Source organism: Rhinolophus sinicus, linkage group LG09 (genome assembly GCF_036562045.2).
Source record: "Rhinolophus sinicus isolate RSC01 linkage group LG09, ASM3656204v1, whole genome shotgun sequence".
In the NCBI taxonomy this organism is placed as follows: domain Eukaryota; kingdom Metazoa; phylum Chordata; class Mammalia; order Chiroptera; family Rhinolophidae; genus Rhinolophus; species Rhinolophus sinicus.
Window position 1 is genome coordinate 60,225,156 of NC_133758.1, and position 19,979 is coordinate 60,245,134.

Sequence of the window (19,979 nt, forward strand, 5' to 3'; positions counted from 1 at the left end):
CAGTCTTAGTAGAGTGGCCTTATGTAGTAGGTGTGCTGTGGAGCCCAGTGGCATAGTCTCCTTTGTCACTTGAGCTGAATGCTGCAGGTGTGTCCCTTGTGTGGGTTATGTGTGCCCTCCTGCTGTAGTTGAGTGTTGTTGTTTGCATGTCAATGGGAGGGATTGACCCACAGGCTGATTGGTTGTAAGGAGTAGCCGTGACTACAGTGGAGGAGTTGTAGTGCAGGGGCTGACCCTACAGAGCAGGATTTGCTTTAGCAGAACTGTAGTGCCTGCTGAGTCTGCCCTTTTGGTGTGTCCCTTATGGAGGTGCTCTGGTGTGGTCTGAAGCTGGCCTCCAGAGGAGCTATTGGTTCTGGGGCCTCTTAGGAGGGCTCTTGTGCAGACCAATGTCAGACGCTGCCTGCGCTCTGCCTGGAGCCATTTAATGTAAGTGACAAAGTGATCTGTAGATGGTTGCCACTTGTGCTGGACTTGTAAGTACCTGGGAGAGGCTAAGATGTGAACTGAGGCTGGCTATCGCTAGAGCTAGGCTTGGGGCTGCTTATCAATATATGCAGGGCATGTCAAGGCCAGACACTGCTTGTTTAGTGTTTGTGAACCTTTGAGAGATTTTTAGGAAAGTCTGTAGCTAAGACAGGTCATTTGTATGGAAAAGACATTGGAAGTGGCTGGGTAGGCCTGCAATTTGGGTGGAACAGCGTTTTAGAGAATCATCAGGCAGGGTGAAGTGTTAGCCAGGTTTATAGAGACTCAAATTTGGGGGCCACCTGCGTGTGCAGATTGGGTGGTGGGAGAGCTCAACAGAGGGACAATGGTTTCTGCCAGAATTTCTGTCTAGGAGACAGTTGTCCCTCTGTCCTTTGCCCTGAAGGCAGATAATTCAGTTCCACCCTGAATGTCCCTGGCACCTTTTGAGCTGTTGTTCCAGTGCTGGTGCTAAGAGCATCTGAGTCCATCAGCAAGTAAGTCTCTGTGCAGGCCCTTTAAAAAGAACACCTGGGACTTCAGCTGACCTCTGTCTCACTCAACCACAACCTCCACGGGTTTTCACAGCCAGAAGTTGTGGGGACTGCTCTTACCAGCACTGGAACTCTGGGCTGTGGATCCTGGTGTGCAGCTGGGACCCCTCACTCCTCAGGAGTGACTTCCACAGCCAAAATATCCCTCCCAGTTTTTAACTGTCACATGTGGGTGTGGGACCAGCCCATTCTGTGTCTCTGCAACTTTGTTATTGCCTACACACCTCCTCCAGCCTCTGCCTTTTTAGACTGAATTCTCCCCTCTCTGGTCTTCTCCTGAGAACCTTCCACTCCCTCAAGGCCCATGCATTCTTTCATCACATTCTTCCCTTTGGGAAGGTCCCACACTCTGGGACCTTTGACTCTGCCCACCCCTCATACATCAATGTTATCCACCTTGATGTGGGCTTCTGCTCCGCTGCTGTCTTCAGAAGTTCTGACGGCTCATATCCTCCCGAGGCAGAGCCACTTTGTCTGTGCTCGTGTCTCCCAAACCTCAATATCTAGCCCAGCTGCTCTCCTGCTAACCATGGCCATAGTTCCGGTTACATATTACTATATCAAGCTGTGTTTATAACAGAAATTGCAAGCTCTACCTGACAAAGAGTGAATTCCTCATCTTTCCTCTATAAATATTGTCTTCTTGACATAACTCTTATCACAGGTACTAGCACCAATCCACCCAATTGTGTGACCAGAAACCTTGTAATTATTTTGTATTTCTCTCACCCTCTCCTCATCATTCAATCAGTGCACTAACTAGTTCAATTTCTTCTCCCTCCAAGATATCCCTAAAGTCAGTCCCTTCTTTTTCAGACACTGCGACTGCCTTAGTTTTGACCCTCCATTTCTCCCTCTGACTTATCAACAGCTTCAGAGATGATCTGGCTCCTTCCTCAAATTTGTCTTCACAATATGGCAAGATTTACTTTTAAAAAACACAACTTCAATTATAGCATGCTCCATATGGGATATAACCACCTGCCTCTCTCTTCTGTTTCTAGATTCACTTTTACCATAACCTCAAAGATCATTCTCTGTGCTAATTCATCTTCACTGCTTGCTGAAGACCCCATTCCCTCTGATGTCTTTCAATTCTTACTTCCAACTCTGTCTCTTTGACATGTCTTTCCTCATCTTCTCTGCTGAGTCCCCTACACAACTGCTCCTTAAGACTTGGTACAATCATCCCCTCTTTTTATAAGATCTACTGGCTTCATTCTCCACTCCCCTATCCTCTGTCTTAGGCTGAGTGAGACACTTTTCCTAGTGATTTAATACAATTCTCTATGTATGCATTTCAGGTGTGTGAGTGTGTGTATGTGTGTGTGTGCGCACACACACGTGCAGGTATTAAGTACGTATAACCTGGAACTTCAGATTTTGTATTGTAATTGTTGGTTCACTCATGTGTTCTTCCCACTACAGCTCTTTGAGGGAAGAGATCTTCCTCATTTCATCTTCGTATCCTTCCAACATATAGTATGTGCTTAATTTATAATTGCTCGATTAATAAAGTTATCCCCACAAAATCTAGCATGGTGCTATATGGTATGATATTTGATTAAAATATTTCTTTATTGGTTGTAGATTCCAATTCATGGCCTCTAAGATGCCATCTTAAATTTCATGTTCACAAAGTAAGAGACAATTGGGATTATATTAAGTATAATCTGTGTACATATGTATTCTTGTGTCATGGGTTATAGTGCGCTCTAACTCTGCCTAAATGTGACCTAAGTGAGAGCTGGTATTTAAGTGTCTGGGTCATAAGTTCCCTTGGCATTGACTTGCCTGCTCTGCTTGTCTGTCTGTATATTTCTGTCTCAGGCTTCTTCATTCCTTTATTGATAAGTGACAGGAAAAAGAATGACAAGGGACATGAGTTGTTTTGTCACTTATGTTAAATGTTTGATGTAGACATACTATTGCTTCAGCTCAAGTACTACAGAGCTGAGACTTTTTGGGGAAAGCAAGCATGGCAATAGCCAAAAGCCTTAACAGAGGTGGGGGTTATTTGATGCTATAAAACCAAAATGCAAGGATTTGGCCTGTAAGCCCAGGAGGCCCAGTTATCAGCCCAGAAGCTGCCTACATCAGCAGCCATTGCAACACCTCATAAATAAGCAATGTCTCATAAGAACCACATTAGCAATCTCTAAGACTCATTTCCTTCTTGATGGTAGGAACTCCTGCAGTGAGAGCAGGAGTTATTTTCAAGTCAGGTGTGGTGGTGACACAGCAGGAAAGTGCATGCATAATACATGTCCCGTGCAGATTTCTGGAGGCTTCTAATACCTGAGGTATCTCACCCACAGAACTGCAGAGAATTGGCTCATACTTATCTTCTCTCACATATCAATAAGTGGTAATAGATGCTTCAATAGGAGAGAGCCAAATAGATAACTAGATTTTTGAGCCTAACGGCTACTTAGAGATCATTTGACTCTACAGCCTTATTTTACAATAAGATGCAGAAGCTGATGTCCACAGCACTAAAGCCATTGGTCCAAAAGTACACAAGTGTCAAAGAATTTGAAATCCACGAATCCCTCCAAAAAGCCTCCAGTGAGGACTCATAATTTTAGTAGAATTATCACTATTCAGGACCTATGTCTACTTACCTTAGTGCCTACTCAGAAGGCAATTACTGCATCTTACATCAATTTGCAGCTGATAATACACTTACAGCATCTTTAGTAATTTATTTTGTATTCTGGATAAAGACTAACAGAGTGTTTCTTCTAGTGCTATGTTGTTCACTCTCATCATCCCTCATTTTATTTGGCCCACAGTGGCCCTTGAGAAATGCTGTTGCCTTCAGACTAAGAAAGACTAGAACTTTCAAACGTAAGAAACCAAAAATTCTAGATCTTACCATTCTAGATGGTTTTCCACAAATGCAGACATGGGGCTGATCTGCACCGTGTAAGTATCATTTGCAGAATACTCAAAGAGTCCGTAGTAAGGGTTGAAGAGCTCCTGAGACAAAAGGAAGAAGAACTCTCGCGAAGGACCACTGTAGTCCAGGCTGCAAAGGAAGCAGAGGCCAGCAAGCTCATTATGAGTGAGAGGCAGGGGGACTATCTCTATCTAGGTGCTAGTGTGTTCTTTCACAGTTGGTGCTGGTTAAAGCTGAGAGTAGCCTTGTCTTTTTAGAATGGATCCCAATGGAAGTATCAGTTTGCTACAGAAAATGAAGTTGCAATAATTGGTTTGGGGATATTCTTACTCAGTTTTCTGTGAATGAATTCATATGGCAATGTTCCTTAACTTTTTTTATTTTTTAATCATATAACAGCTATTGGATAAAACACACAGCTGGCTCATTAAAAATAAAGATTTTGTTTGGGGAGGCCTAAGAGAATTTCCTGTCACAGTGTGTGCATGCGTGCATGTGTGCATATGTGTGAATTGAAAAGCTTCCAAGTTTATGCTGATATGCCCTCCTAGGTGGGCTTTCCCTCCATGGTTAAGATGGTTTTCCATGAAAACACTGAAATGATATCGAAAATTTGGTATGTAGTTGTATACTCATATGCGCACTTTATGAGGGAGAGGTTTTTGATCAAATACTCAGAAGTGTACACCACGTGAAAAAGTAAAGATCAAGTAGCTTAGGGTGTATTTTTGGCTTATAATTTGACCATGTACCTCAGACTCCAGCACCTGTCAATAATTTTAGGCTTTTAAAGAACATGAAACCTAAAGCTTGGCAATACCTGGAGACAGAAAGTCTTCCTGGGAGGACATGATCAGAATCATCTTGGGGCAATGGCTTAAAGCCACCCTGCTTCCTTCTTGAGAAAAATCACCCCAAATCCAGGGGCTCTGGTCCACACACACTGAGGTGTCTGCATAAAACTACTGGTGTCTCACCCCTCCTCTCCAACAAAGGTGACGTAGAGCTTGTTTCGCTGGAGTTCTTTCCGAGAATAGGCCATCACCTGATTGAAGGTTCCCTCCAACAAGTGGTCCCTACGAATGATGAGCCTAGGAAAGAGAAGAAGCCATGTGGGCAGTGAGCGGTGACTCAGAGCTCTGAAGTTGGAGAGGGTTCTTGGGAAGTGGTGAGTGCCCAGGCCTACAGTCTGACTCCACAGCCTCTCCAAAGAGGTAGATTCCATCAGTTGAGCGATGGACTTTTTCAAACACTTTTCAAAACATTGGGAGCACAAGGACAACATGTACACTTTTATAATTGGATACATTCCATCCTACTGGATTCCTTTTTGGATTTAAAAAAAAATAAATTCCTAAAGGAATATCTTCAGTTGGATTCCTGAGTTTGTATTTGGCTTTTCAAGATGAAAACAATAAACACAGAAGGGAAAAATAAAACTGCACATCTTTTTACTTAGCCTCTAATCACAAAGTTACAAAGAGTCCATGAATTTGATTATAGAGTTAAATTTGTCCCAAGAATAAGTGAAGGGAAATATAAAATTTTTTTATTTAGTTCAAGATTTCTTGTTTTCTGAAAAGATTTACCACTAATTTTACGTATGACTTTTTCTAAAATCTACTGTTCTTTCTCTCTCGCCTGCCTTTCTCTTCCCTTCCCTTTCTGTCTCCCTTCCAATTCATTAACTTCCTTTCTTCTTTCTTCCCAACTTCCTAACATTTTTCCTTCCTCCTTCCTCTTTTCTGTGAACATAAATGCTACCACACCATGATATCTGATATATATATATATATACACACATATGGTGTGGTAGCAGTTATGTTCATATATATAAAAACCAAACGTATAGGGGATAAAGAGAGAAAAAATGCCATCTGAATTCTGGGCCAAGTACTGGAACACTCACTTAATTTTCCCTGGACCCTGACCAAATCCTTTGGCTTCCAGTTTTCGGTAGAAATTGCGGAGCTTGGCCTCAAAGTCTCTCCGGTAGGGTGAAGGAGCTCTTGCACTGGCTCTCTGTAAACCTGCAGAAAGAAGCACTTGGGTTGAAGGTCAACACTGTTTATTGAAGAACAAATACACAGAGCAACAGTGGTGGAAGGGCCAACCAGAGACACATTCCTGTGTCTTCATATTTTTCTTTTCCAAGAAATTTTCCTTAATTTCCATCATTCCCTCAGTTACTTTTATAGTAAATAGAAATAATGTAATAAAGAAAAAATGAATTATTATGACAATAAATATGTGTCTCCCACTCCATTTCAAGTTGTAGTTCTCTTAAAAATACCTTAATGAGCATATTTCTTGGCTTAATTGTCCTTAAATAATCTAAAACAACATAAGGCTAGACTAAACTTTTCTTGTAAGTCACTATATTATAAGAAGTGATTGCAACTCTAACGAGGCAACTAAGACTGTAATATATGTTTATGTTGTACTTCTCTAAGTATATTGATATTGATGTTAAAATAAACATACTTGTCCACTAGAGCTCAGAGCATTAAGGAGTTTATATCAGATTACTTTTCATCATATGAGCAAAATTTATAATAATTAATAATATAACTAATACTAATAATATAATAATAATTAATAATATAACTAATAACTAATACTATTAATAATAATAATTTATTGGCTCTATATAGAGGAGAGTTTTTCAATCACCTAGAGTACTCTGTAAATGCTTTATTATCTTTATATACTTTTTAATGAAAAAACATAATGGAAAAAATAACAATCTTCTCCAAGTTTTACAGATGGCCAGAATCATGGTTTGTCCCTTTGATAACTATTTACTAGTTACTATATTCCAGGTATTTAATTTATAATCTAGAGAAGACTGATACCAACAAGTCACAGAAATTAGAATATGATTACAAGTTGAGATGACTGCTACCCATGAAGAAAATGAACTCAGTTCTCTGAGATCACAGAACACTCTGACCAGATTCAGGAAGGTTTCCCTGTGGAAGATATGAAACCTAAGTAAGCATGAATGAAACTGAAAGAGTCATGAAAGGCTTCCACTTCACTAAAATAAGAGACATGTTGCAAGAAAATGAGCAATCTGGGTAGAGAATCAGCATGTGCAAAGGTAATGCAGCAGAGTAGAACAGAAAGTGGTAAACTGGAGCACAGATACAAGGACCAGAATGATGTAAAACAAGGCTTAAGAGGTGGGCAGGAGATAGAGCAAACATGATAAGGTATACTATGTTAAGCAATTCTGTTTAATGTTAAACACAATAGGAAGCCATTGCTTAAGGGCTGACCTAATATGACTTGAGTTATTAAAAAAAAGTTAGTCTTTCTGCAGTAGAGAGAAAAAACTGGAAAGAAACAGGATGGATTTAAAGAGTCTAAATTGGACAAAGGTGGTGTCAGTGGAGATGAGAAGTGGATAGATTGGGGATGTATTTAAGAGGCAACAAATTGGATATAAGTAGTGAGGGAGAGGTGGGCTTCAGATTTCATCACTGAATAGATTGTTGTGACATTCATTGAGATTGGGAACAATAGAAAAAGACCGAAATTGGTGGTGGAGGGGCTCATGAATTTAGTCTTTGATGGTGGTAACTTTGAATATCTAATTGGAAAGGGATATAATTTGAGAGAGAAGAGAAAAAACTTGGGACTGAATTTTGAGAATGGTAGGAAGCAAAAGATGAGTCTGCAAAGGTGGTCAATGAAGTAAATGAAGTACATTGAGTGGTCACAGAAGCTAACTGAAGAGGCAACTTAAGGGGGAGAGCAGTCAGTAATGTTAAATGTGGCTGAAAGATCTGGAGGAGAGCTGAGGACATTGGACTGCGTGACCAGAAGTCATGGCAACCTTAGTGAAGACACCTGCTCTAATGTACATGCTTGAAAGAAGATAATGGGAGTAGGCTTGATAGGCTTGTAAGATTGGTAGCTAGCAGTTGAGAAAGTATCTAACACTTTCAATTTTCTCTGTGAAGCAAGAAGGGATATCTTCTGTGAATAGAGACACAGGGGGTTGGAGGTTTGAGTGGGGTGGAAATGTTTCAAATAGCAGTAGAGAAGAGAATACGTTCACCAAAGAAATGCAGTAGAATTTTCTTTTGGGTGTAAAAGGTCCACGTGAGGTGAGAGATGATTAATTTATAATTAATAATCTGCCCTGTCAGTTGAATTTGCCCAAGAATATATGACTACAAACGTAGAGGAGCAAGATAGTAAGGTTTATTTAGGGGTGGAGTTCTGCTAGAATGTACAAATAAAATGGAGAGGATCAAGAGAATTTAGGGCTTTGGTAAGGATGTTACTGAAATGATGAACCTTGACTTCTATGCTAGATAAGGTAAAGACAGAAAGGAAAGGAGAGGCATCCATGAACTGGAGGTCTTGATGAGACTAAAGGATTGCAATAGGGAGAGGAGTTGAATAAGAATATTGGATAGGAGCAGGGTGTTTGAGTCAGTAATTTTAGAGATGATAACAAAGGCAAGAAGATGACTTTGGGAACAAGTTTTCAAGGTGGAAGAAGAGAAGATCACTGCAGACAAGGAAATGTAGGAACTGGGAGACCAGGGAACTGAATGGGTGTCCTTGTGGATATGGAAATCATCCAGGATGATAGAGGGATGTGGGAAGGAGAGGGAGACATGACGCAGGTGCTACAGTCTTTGAGAATGAGAAAAAGATTAGTAGATGACAGTAACTAGGAGGGGAGATATAGCTGAGTGGTGTAAGCAAGGAGGGCATCAGCTCACCTTTGGGCCCTGCAGCACCTGAGTTGTGAGGAACCAGTAACCACAACTTGAAAACAAGAAATGTCTTTAATGAAATGGTATGTTTCAGGATACAGTTAGAACTAGAATACAAGTCTGTAGGTGCAAGTGTAATTTTATGTCTAGCAAATTACAGTATACTTTATAATATGACTTTTACTACTACTGGTCTTACCACTATCCCCATGGTCACTACTATGCATTTTACAAAGTACTTTGGTATAAACATCTATGATTCACTGTTCTTGGAGCATCCAGGTAAATTTCATAAAGGCCTGAAAAATGGGAATTGTAAAATTTAATATCACTTTATATTCGGATTACATAATCTAGGACCCCGTGGTCAAAGGTAGGAGAATACAGAATTAAGCACTTTGACAAAATGAAGTGGATGAGTTTTTGGATTCACAGCATCAATAACATATTTATCACGAAAGTTGATTCCTTTTATAAAAGTTATCCAAATAATCCTCATTTAGCAAATAATTTCATTGTCTCTCATTTATCTATTTCCAATGTAATATCTCTCATTCATAATGATGTTAAAATCATACTTTATTGCCAAGGTTTGAATCAAAGTGTAGACAGTTGTAAGGTTGGGACAGTGTCTACAACAAAATGGCAGATCATCATGCAGACCAACAGTTTAATCAAATGGAAGGCTTTTCTCCCCAAAAGGAAATCATCCTATGCACACTGGAAATGATTGTTCTAATACTGGCTCTGACAAAGCTACTGGTCATCTTTCCCCCAGGCTATGGCAAATCAATTATATTGTATGTATTGGGAATTTGTTTAACAATGACATTGGTACACTTGTTTGGAGGAAGTAAGAAAATTGTGATACTGGATCCAGTCAAGATGGCAGAATATGTAAACACTGTGTTTGCGTCCTTTCATGACCATATCAAAGTTATAACTAAAATATAGAACAACAATCATTGAGAATCACCCAACATCTAGCTGAACAGAAGCCCTAAAACTAAGGATTGACAGGAGAAGTCACATCAAGACTGGTAGGAAGGGTGGAGACACAGAATGGGCTGGTTCCCATAAGAATTGGGAGGGATATCTCAGCTGCAGAGGTCCCCCCTGAGGAGTGGGTGGTCCCAGCCCCACAGCCCAGGGTTTTAGTGCTGGGAAGAGACATCCATACAACTTCTGGCTGTGAAAACCAGTGAAATTGTGGCTGAGTGAGACAAAGAATAATTGGAGTCCCAGGCGCAAGGACTTACTTGCTGATGTACTCACTCTCTCTGAGCTCCAGAGCTGGGGCAGCAGCTTGAAAGGTCCAGGAATATATGGGGAGGAACTGAGTTGTCTGGCTTCAGGCCAAAGGCTGGAGGGGAAGCTTTCTCCTAGACAAGTGCTGGCAGAAACTATTGTTCCTTTGTTGAGCCCTCACCCCTCCCAGTGTGCAGATGCAGGCAGCCACTGTATCTGAGTCTCCATTAACCTGGCTAACACCATTTGTTCACTCTGATTCCCTGAGAGCCCACCCCAACCAACTTGTGGGCCCATCCAAGCCACTTCCAGTGGCTTTTCCATACAAATGGCCTGTCTTGGTTCATGCTGCAGACCTTCATAAAATCTCTCAAAGGTTCACAAACCCCAAACAAGCAGAATCTGGCTTCAGCATACCTCTTTCTAAGCAACCCTAAGCATGGCACTGGTGGCAGCTAGCCTCAGTTCATAAGTTAGCCTCTCCCAGGCACCACAAAGCCCAGTATGGGTTGAAGACATCTTCAGATCACTTTGTGGCCCATGCCAGGTACCCTGGGAAGGGCAGAGGCAACAGCTGAAATTGACCTGTGGAGGGGATCCTCCCAGGACACTCTGGGGCCAGCAAACCTGGTAGCCGGCTTTGGACAAAGCCAGAGCACCACAAGAGCACCTCCATAGATGACACAATGAAAGGGCAAACTGAGCAGGAATCAGAGCCCTGCTAAAGCAAATCCAGCTCTGTAGGAACAGCTGTTGCACAACAGCTCCTCTACTTTTACAGCCAGTCCTCACAACCATTAGCTGAGGGTCAATCCCTCCCATTGACATGCAAACAGCAACTAAGGCTCAACTACAACAGGAGGGCACACACAAGCTACACAAGTGACATACGTGCAGCACTCAGCTCAAGTGACAAGAGAGACTTTGCCACTGGGCTCCATAGGACACCTACTACATAAGGTCACTCTACTAAGAATAGGAGAGATAACAGCCATATCTAATAATAGAAACAAACACAAGGAGGCAACCAAAATGGGGAGACAAAAAATCATGTTACAAATGAAAGAACAGAACAACATTCAAGAAAAAGCTAAACAAAACACAGACAAGCAATCTACCACACACAGTGCACAAAACACCGGTTATAAGGATGCTTAATGATCTCTGGGAGAACTTCAACGAAGAGATAGTAAATGTAAAAATGGAGATAGAAAACATAAAAAAGAACCAGTGAGAAATGAATAATACAATAATGGAAATGAAGAATACATTACAGGGAATCAACAGTAGATTAGGTGAAGAAGAGGATCAAATCAATGATTTGTTAGGTTGGTGCAAAAGTAATTGCAGTTTCTGCAATTATTTTTAACCTTTTAAACTGCAATTACTTTTGCACCAACCTAATAGAAGATATGGTAGCAGAAAACATGCAATGAGAAAAGCAAAGCGAAGAAAGAATAAAATAAAAAAATGTGGAGAGTTCAAGTGACCTCTGGGATAACTTAGGCATACCAACATTCACATTATAGGGGTTTCAGAAAGAGAAGAGAGAGAGAACAAGGACTTGAAAACCTATTTGAAGAAATAATGACAGAAAACTTCCCTAACCTGGTGAAGGAAATAGACATACAAGTCCAGGAAGCATAGGGAGTTCCAAACAAGATGAACCCGAAGAGGCCCACACCAAGACACATAATTAAAATGCCAAAGGTTAAAGACAAAGAGAGAATCTTAAAAGCAGCAAGAAAAAAGCAGTTAATTACCTACAAGGAAGTTCCCATAAGACTATCAGCTGATTTCTCAACAGAAATTTTGCAGGCCAGAAGGGATTGGCAGGAAATATTCAAAGTTATGAAAAGCTAGGACCTACAACCCAAATTACTCTAACCAGCAAAGCTGTCATTTAGAAGTGAACGACAGATAAAGAGCATACCAGACAAGAAAAAGCTAAAGGAGTTCATCACCACCAAACAAGGATTACAAGGAATCTTAAAGGGAATTCTTTAGGATGAAAAACAAAAACAAACAAGATCAAAATATGAATAATAAAATGGCAATAGCTACATATCTATGAACAATTACATTAAATGTAAATTGATTAAATACTCCAATGAAAAAATAGGGTGGGTGAATGGATAAGAAAACAAGACCCTTACACATGCTGCCTACAAGAGACTCATTTCAGATTGAAAGACACACAAAGACTGAAAGTAAATGGATGGAAAAAGGTATTTCATGAAAATGGAAACAGAAAAAAAGGTGAAGTAGCAATACTTATACTAGACAAAATAGATTTTAAAACAAAGGCCATAACAAGAGACAAATAAGGACCCAGTAATCCCACTTCTGGGTATTTATCTGAAGAAACCCAACCACTACTTTGATGAGACATTTCCATCCATATGTTCATTGCAGCATCGTTTAAAATGGCCAAGATGTGGAAGAAGCCGGGGTATCTGTCGATGGCTGAATGGATAAAGAGGAAGTGTTACATATAAGCAATGGAATGTTGCTTGGCCATGGAAGGGAATGGATTCTTGCCATCTGCAGCTGAGTGGACTATGTCAGACAGAGAAAGACAGATGCAATGTGATTTCCCTTATATGTGGAATCTAAAGAACAAAACAAACAAACAAACACGTAAAACAGAAACAAACTCATAGATACAGAGAACATTTTGATGGTTGCCGGATGGGAGGGGGTTGGGAGAGGATGAAAAAGGGGAAATACTTAAGAAATACAAATTGATAGTTACAAAATAGTCATGGAAATGTAAAGTATAGCATAGGGGAAAAAGTCAATAATATGATAATAACTATGTATAGTGCCAGGTGGGTACTAGACTAATCAGGGGGATAACTGCTTAAATTATATAAACGTCTAACTGACCACTATGCTATACACCTAAAATTAATATAAAATAATGCTGAATGTCAACCATAATTGAAAAATTTTAAAAAGGTGGGGAGAGGGTGAAGGGGAATAAGAGACTCAAATCTCCAGGTATAAAACAAGTTAAGTCATGGGGATATAATGTACAGCACAGGGAATATAGTCAATAATATTGTGATAGCATGGTACAATGTCAAATGGTTGCTAGACTTATACTGGTGATCACTTCTTTAGGTATACAAAAGTTGAATAACTATGGTGTGTACTTGAAACTAATATAATATTGTATGTTAGCTATATTTTAATAAAAATCTTTAAAGAGAGGCTGATACTGACTTAATAACAGTTTGACAATTAACAAAATTACCTCTAAGAGACAGTTCTGAATGTCCAATACTTGGAAGAGCCAAACTAAAGGATATTCTGGTTTTAGAGACCTATAGCAGTATTGAGTGACACTAAGACATCCCTTCTGAGAGCAGAGAATATTGCTAAATTCTGTTTCTCTTCTGAATTCCCCATTAGCTTCAGAAGCCAATGTTGGAGTCTGACTCTTGAGGTTGTAAGATAATAAGTTACTAGATTTTTCAAACTAACTTCCTTTACTTTTAAAGTTATTTTAAAAATGGGGTTACCACAGGGATCCACAACAATGTGATAATGCAAACCGAACAAATGGGGGAAAAGTCTCTGATATCTAGATCCTGTTTGGAGGTATGAATCTGACTTAAGTTACTTATTTTGATGTATCTAGGAAACAGTAGCTTCCTTTTTCATTAAACACTTCTATATATATTTCCTCATTTGGAATGGGAAATACCTACAAAAAATTTTTGTATCATGAGTAAAGGTATTCAATACATAAAGAAAAGTTCAGGGGGCGCGCTTTAGTATCTTCCTAAGGACATAATGGTGGTCCCTAGTAACAATATAATCTAGTAACTCCCTTACAACTAAAGAAAAGTTGCCAGCATTGGTATCTAATAGCATTCTGAGTCATAAGGACAAATGTTTCAGAAAGTGCTCTTCCCTTTTAAATGGTTGTGAAATACATTTGGAATGTAATAGCAATTTAGAGCAGGGTCTGGCAGACTTTTTTTGTAAAGGGACAGATAATAAATATTTTAGGCTTTTTGGGCCATATGGTCTCTGTTACTATTACTTAACTCTGCTGTTGTAGTATGAAATTTGCCATAGGAAATATCTAAATAAACAGGTGTGTCTGGGTTCCAATAACATTTTATTTATAGACACAGAAATTTGAATTTCATATAATTTACACATGTCATGAAATATTGGTTTTGTAAAAAATTTCAAACCATTTAAAAATGTAAAATGCATTCTAGCCTTGGGGCATTACAAAAATAGGTGGTAATTTGTCAACACCCAATTTAGGCAGTGTGCACTTGATCAGAAAATTGAGAGGGGGCAGAGAGAGAGGAAAAACATACATTTACCCTTCTTCCACCTTCTTCTGGTAGAAACACAGATGGCCATTTACAGGAGATACACTGCCAGACACTCAAGTTACCTGGGGAGTTCTGAGGTGAGGAACAAGGAGAACAGCGGGGAGAGAAGCTGTACCCAGGGTGGAAGGCAGCCTGCAGCGGGATGTAGGACATAATCTCTTCTTCAAAGAGACTGCAAAGTAAAAAAAAAATAAAAAAAAATTAGTTCTCTGTCCATGAGAGAGTGTTTATGAATTTGGGTAATAGCAGTTACACTTTTCACAAAACAATAAAAGCATTTAGATTCAGATGCAGTATTAAAAAGATAGGCATATTAAGCATGCAAATGCTCGGTGTAAACCCTAATTAATCCTACAACAAAGTTTCCATCAAGTACTATATATAGCTCTTGTTACCTGAGTTATAAATACAAAGAAGGCAATGGATAGCAGGTACAAGGATGGGGCTCTACTTCAGTTACAGCTACTAGAAACCTCAAGACCAAATGGTGAGTGTTTCAGTCTGGGCTGTAGTGGAGGTGAACAGCCCAGGGTAGCTTTTCCAGAGTTGCTTCAGGCTTAGCCCCTTACCTCAGCAAAATAACTAGATCTGCATCACAGGACAACTTTTCAAGCCCATGACTACCCTCAGTCCGGATGTAATGGATTTTCTCCCTAGGATAACGTGGGAAAGAAAATAAGAGTTACACTCCAACACATAAGCTAAGAAATGAATTCTTTTCTGATCCTTTTTTTCTCTCCAATGTGGTTGAAGAGTGATGTTCTAATTAGTGTCCAGTGTATTTCATGGCATTTTAAGTTTTTATTGCAGGTTCCTGTGATGCTCTACAAGGAATTGCCTCTCCTTATACTCACACTGAGACAGAAGCTAAGGACCACAGCAAAGGTAGGTCCGCGAATAGCTATGACAATCAGCAGTGAGGCTAGGTAAGGAGAGCTGCTGGAGAGCTGTTGTGGGCTCGTGACATCTTGGAAACCATGGAAAGAAAGAGTGAGGGGATGTCTCTTAAGAAACCTTATGCCTGATGAAAAATGTATGAGGCCATGCTGGGCACAAAGAGAGTCTGGCCTCCAGAACACATGAGAGTCTCCCAGGTCGTTCTGAGCACAGGCATCAGTTTCTCTCTGTTTGATTACAGTTCATGCATTCTGATCCTTTTTCACAACTTCCAACTCCAATCTGGCAAAGTATTCCAATGAGTATATGAATAAATAGCGTTTATTTTGATTAAATGAACTTTGTAATTGGCTTCTCTGACATTCAAATATTTGAATATTACGAACACCACAGCCAAAAATCATTCGATTGTACGCATGCTTCAAAGATGTTTCACCCACCCACCCCCCTTCTTTGAAGCAATGCCTCAAAAACTGGGAACACTTAGTGATTGTGTTTTTTTTAAATATTCAACTTTTTTCTTTTTTTGCATGTTGAAATCCTAACACTCAATGTGATGGTGTTAGGAGGTGGGACCTTTAGAATGTGATTAGATCATGAGGGCAAAGCCCTCATGAATGAGATTAGTTCCCGTATAAAAGACATTCCAGGGGGATCGAATATATGGTGATGGAAGGAGAACTGACTCTGGGTGATGAACACACAATGGGATTTATAGATGATGTAATACAGAATTGTACACCTGAAATCTATGTAATTTTACTAACAATTGTCACCCCAATAAATTTAATAAATAAAAAAAAAGACATTCCAGAGAGCTCCATAGTTGCTTCTGCCATGTGAGGATAAGAGAAGTCTGTAACCTGAAAGAGTGCCCTCACTCTGACTATTGTGGCACCCTGAATCTTGGACTTCCAGTCTCCAGACTGTGAGCAATAAACTTTTCCTGTTTCTAAGCCATCCATTCTGTGGGGTTTTGTTACAGCAGCTAAGACGTGCTTACTCTACATAAACTGAGACAGGCACCGTCAGCCACTGATCTGCAGAAGCCCCACACACGGCTTCATTCCTCAGCTCCTGACCCTCTTGTTCAAGCTGTTTCTGCATTCACAATATCACCACAAGCTGCACCCTCCCCTCCATCCATGCTCTACTATTATCCATATGACCATCATCTCTCAAATAGATTAATATCATAGTCTCCTACATAGCCTCCCTGCTCTATCTCATGCCCCACCTCCAGTCTAGCCATTCTCCACAGAGCAGCCCAAGTGGTCATTAAAAACACAAATGCACCCACATTTCTTTCCTGCTGAAAACTCTTTAATAACTTTTCAAATAAATTTCACTTCAAATAAAATCCCAACTCCTTTCCATTGCTGACAAGGCCCCCACCCAACTTTCACACATTCCTGATTTACCCCTAAGCCATACTGGCCTCTTTCACTCTTCACCTACGTCAAGCCTTTTCTGACTTGGGGCCCTTGTACACTTTTCCCCTGATCCCCACCTTGCATCTCAGGGATGGTTCAGGTTTCAGCATGGTGCCACCTGGTGCCACCTACCTGGAAAAGCATTCCCTGTATTCTGTCTAGAAGGTAAGTTCTCTTCCCCTGCACCAAAACATTATCGACTATCACCGAGTTCTGATCATGTCTTTCATGGCCCTTAACAATTTCTGTAGCTACATATTTTGCTTAAAAAACAAAAACAAATGAAACTTGTCCGTCATCTGTCTCTCTTAATAGATTATAAGTGCCTTGAGAGTAAGACATGTGCTTGTTTTGCTTGCTACAGCATACATAGTCCTAGCACAATCCTGATTCAGAATAGTTGCACAATAAAAGTACTAGTTGAAGGAAAGAATTAATGAATAATGACTGCCACAATGACCCTTAAAGTTGATAGATGTAATTAATCTCTGGGTTTTCTGTCTCCATCTTCCCCCTCTACATAATTTGCTGTGGTCTGCTGAAAACAGTTTTCTGAGAACTCATCCTCCAGCCTCTAATCTAGCAACTAGCTTCGTGGACCCAAACAGTGGATCCATAGTTCCCTGAGAATAGCAATGGCTGAATGGTGGTCACTCTCCCTACTTGGGGACCAGCGGAAGCAGTAAGTTCTTTCTCTTGACAGGGTCATGGGAAGAGGTGCTTTTCTTTTCAACTCTTGGACCTTTAAAATGGAGCTGACTCACACTCACATCACACACAGGAGCAGACAAAGGCCAAGTCATATGGAGCAGTGTTCATCTCCTCATTCTTTAAAGCCTGACCCCTTGAATAGCAAGTTGTTGTTTTTTTTTTCAAACTTTTGAATTTATTTTACTTTTTAAAGATTTTTATTAAACTATATTAGGTTGGTACAAAAGTTATTGTGGCTTAAAAGGTGAAAAATAATTGCAAAACCTCAGTTACTTTTGCACCAACCTAATAGCTAACATACAATATTATATTAGTTTCAGGTGCACATCATCATTATTCAACAGTTCCCACCTGGCACTATATATAGTTATTACCATATTATTGATTATTCTTATATTCCCTATGCTAAAGAAGTGATCACCATGATAAGTCCAGCAGCTATCTGACACCATACCATGCTATCACAATATTATTGACTATATTCCCCATGCTGTATGTTACAGCCCCAAGACTTGTTTTATACTTGGAAATTTGGACCTCTTATTCTTCCTTATCTTTTTTCTCCCTTTTTAATTTTTCAATTAGAGTTGACATTCAATATTATTTTATATTAGTATCAGGTGTACAGCATAGTGGTTAGACATTAATATAATTTACAAAATGATCCCCCTGACTAGAACCCACTTCACACTATACACAGTTATTACCATATTATTGATTATATTCTCTATACTTAGCTTTACATCCCCATGACTATTTTGTAACTACCAATTTGTATTTCTTAATCCCTTCACTTTTTTCACCCTGTGCCCAACCCCCTCCCATTTCCCACCTAACAAATCTAGTACCCACTGACACCATACATAGTTATTACAATATTATTCACTCTATTGGTTATGCTATACCTTACATCCTTGTAACTACTGTGTAACAACCAATTTGTACTTCTTTATCCCTTCCCATTTTTCACCCACCCCCAACTGCCCTCCGATCTGGCAACAATCAAAACGTTCTCTGTATCTATGAGTTTGTTTCTTTTTTTGTTTGTTTATTTAAATTGTTCTTTAGATTTCACTTATAAGTGAGATCACATGGCATCTATCTTTTGCTGTCTGATTTACTATACTCAGCACAGTACCCTCTAAGTCCATCCATGTTGGTGCAGATGGCATGATTTCATTCTTCCGAATGGCTGAGTAATATTCTATTGTATATATGCACCACCTCTTCTTTATCCATTCATCCATTCAGAGAAACACAGGTTACCTTCATATTTTGCCTATTGTAAATAATGCTGCAATGAACATATAAATGAGCATGTCCCCTCAAAGTAGTGTTTCCGGTTTCTTTGGATAAGTACCCAGAAGTAGGATTACTAGGTCCTTCTTTGTCTCTTGTTATAATCTTTGTTTTAAAATCTATTTTGTCTGGTATAAGTACAAGGTATTCTATGCCCACTTTTGTTTGTTTTTTTCCATTGTTATGAAATATGTTTTATTATCTCTTTACTTTCAGTCTATGTGTCTCTTTTGAATGGAAGTGAGTCTCTTGCAGGCAGCATGTGTAAGAGTCTTGTTTTTGTTTCCATTCAGCTCCCCTATCTTTTGATTGGAGCATTTAATCTACTTACATTGAAAGTAATTGTTATAGGCTTGTGGTTATTGACATTTTATTATTCATACTTTCTATTTATTTATTTATTTATTTGTTTGTTTGTTTGTTTGTCTTAAAGATATCCCTCTAACAATCCTTGTACTACTGGTTTGATGGTAAGAAACTCCTTTAGCTTTTTCTTGTGTGGGAAGCTCTTTATCTGTCCTTTGATTCTAAATGGTAGTTTTGCTAGGTGGAGTAATTTTGGTTGTAGGTCCTTGGTTTTCATCACTTTGAATATTTCCTGCCAATCCCTTCTACCCTGCAAAGTTTCTGTTGAGAAATCAGCTGATAATCTTATGGGAGCTCCCTTATAAGTTACTAGTTGCCTTTCTCTTTCTGCTTTTAGAATTCTCTCTTTGTCTTTACCCTTTGCCATTTTAATTATGATGTATCTTGGTGTGGGCCTATTTGGGTTTATCTAGTTTGGGACTCTATGCACTTCCTGGGCTTCTATATCTATGTTCTTCACCAGGTTAAGGTTAGGGAAGTTTTCTGTTATTGTTTCTTCCAATAGGCTTTCAATTCCTTGCTCTCTCTCTTCTCCTTCTGGTACCCCTATGAGGTGAATGTTGGTATGCATGATATTGTCCCAGAGGCCCCTTAAACTCTCCTCATTTTTTTTGATTCTTTTTTCTCTTTGTCTTTCTGATTGTTTCCTATTACCTTATCTTCTAAATCGCTGATTCAATCCTCTTCTTTATCTAGTCTACTGTTGATTCCCTCAAAGTATTCTTCATTTCCATTATTGTACTCTTTATTTCTCACTGGTTCTTTTTTATGTTTCCCATTTTAATGTTTCCTATTTCTTTGTTGAAGTTCTCCCAGAGATCACTGAGAATCTTTATAACCAGTGTTTGGAACTGTGTTTCACAGATTACTTGTCTCCATTTTGTTTAGTTCTTTTTCTGGAGCTTTGTTCTGTTCTTTTATTTGGGACATGTTCCTTCATATTCCCATTTTGGCTGCCTCCCTGTGTTTGCTTCTATGTATTAGGTAGGGCTGCTATGTCTCTT

The 19,979-nt window shown here is 39.4% G+C and overlaps 1 protein-coding gene across 1 annotated transcript in view; it reads right to left on the reverse strand.

The window, feature by feature from the left end:
• HECW1 (HECT, C2 and WW domain containing E3 ubiquitin protein ligase 1) overlaps window positions 1-19,979 on the reverse strand; it is a 507,225-nt gene that overhangs the window by 33,534 nt on the left and 453,712 nt on the right. Inside the window, exons 18-22 of the mRNA XM_074339744.1 lie at window positions 14,839-14,922; window positions 14,332-14,441; window positions 5,834-5,954; window positions 4,902-5,015; window positions 3,901-4,053 (exon numbers count right to left, since the gene is read on the reverse strand). Of these exons, the coding sequence (XP_074195845.1) occupies window positions 3,901-4,053; window positions 4,902-5,015; window positions 5,834-5,954; window positions 14,332-14,441; window positions 14,839-14,922 (582 nt within the window). The remainder of the gene's footprint in view (window positions 1-3,900; window positions 4,054-4,901; window positions 5,016-5,833; window positions 5,955-14,331; window positions 14,442-14,838; window positions 14,923-19,979) is intronic.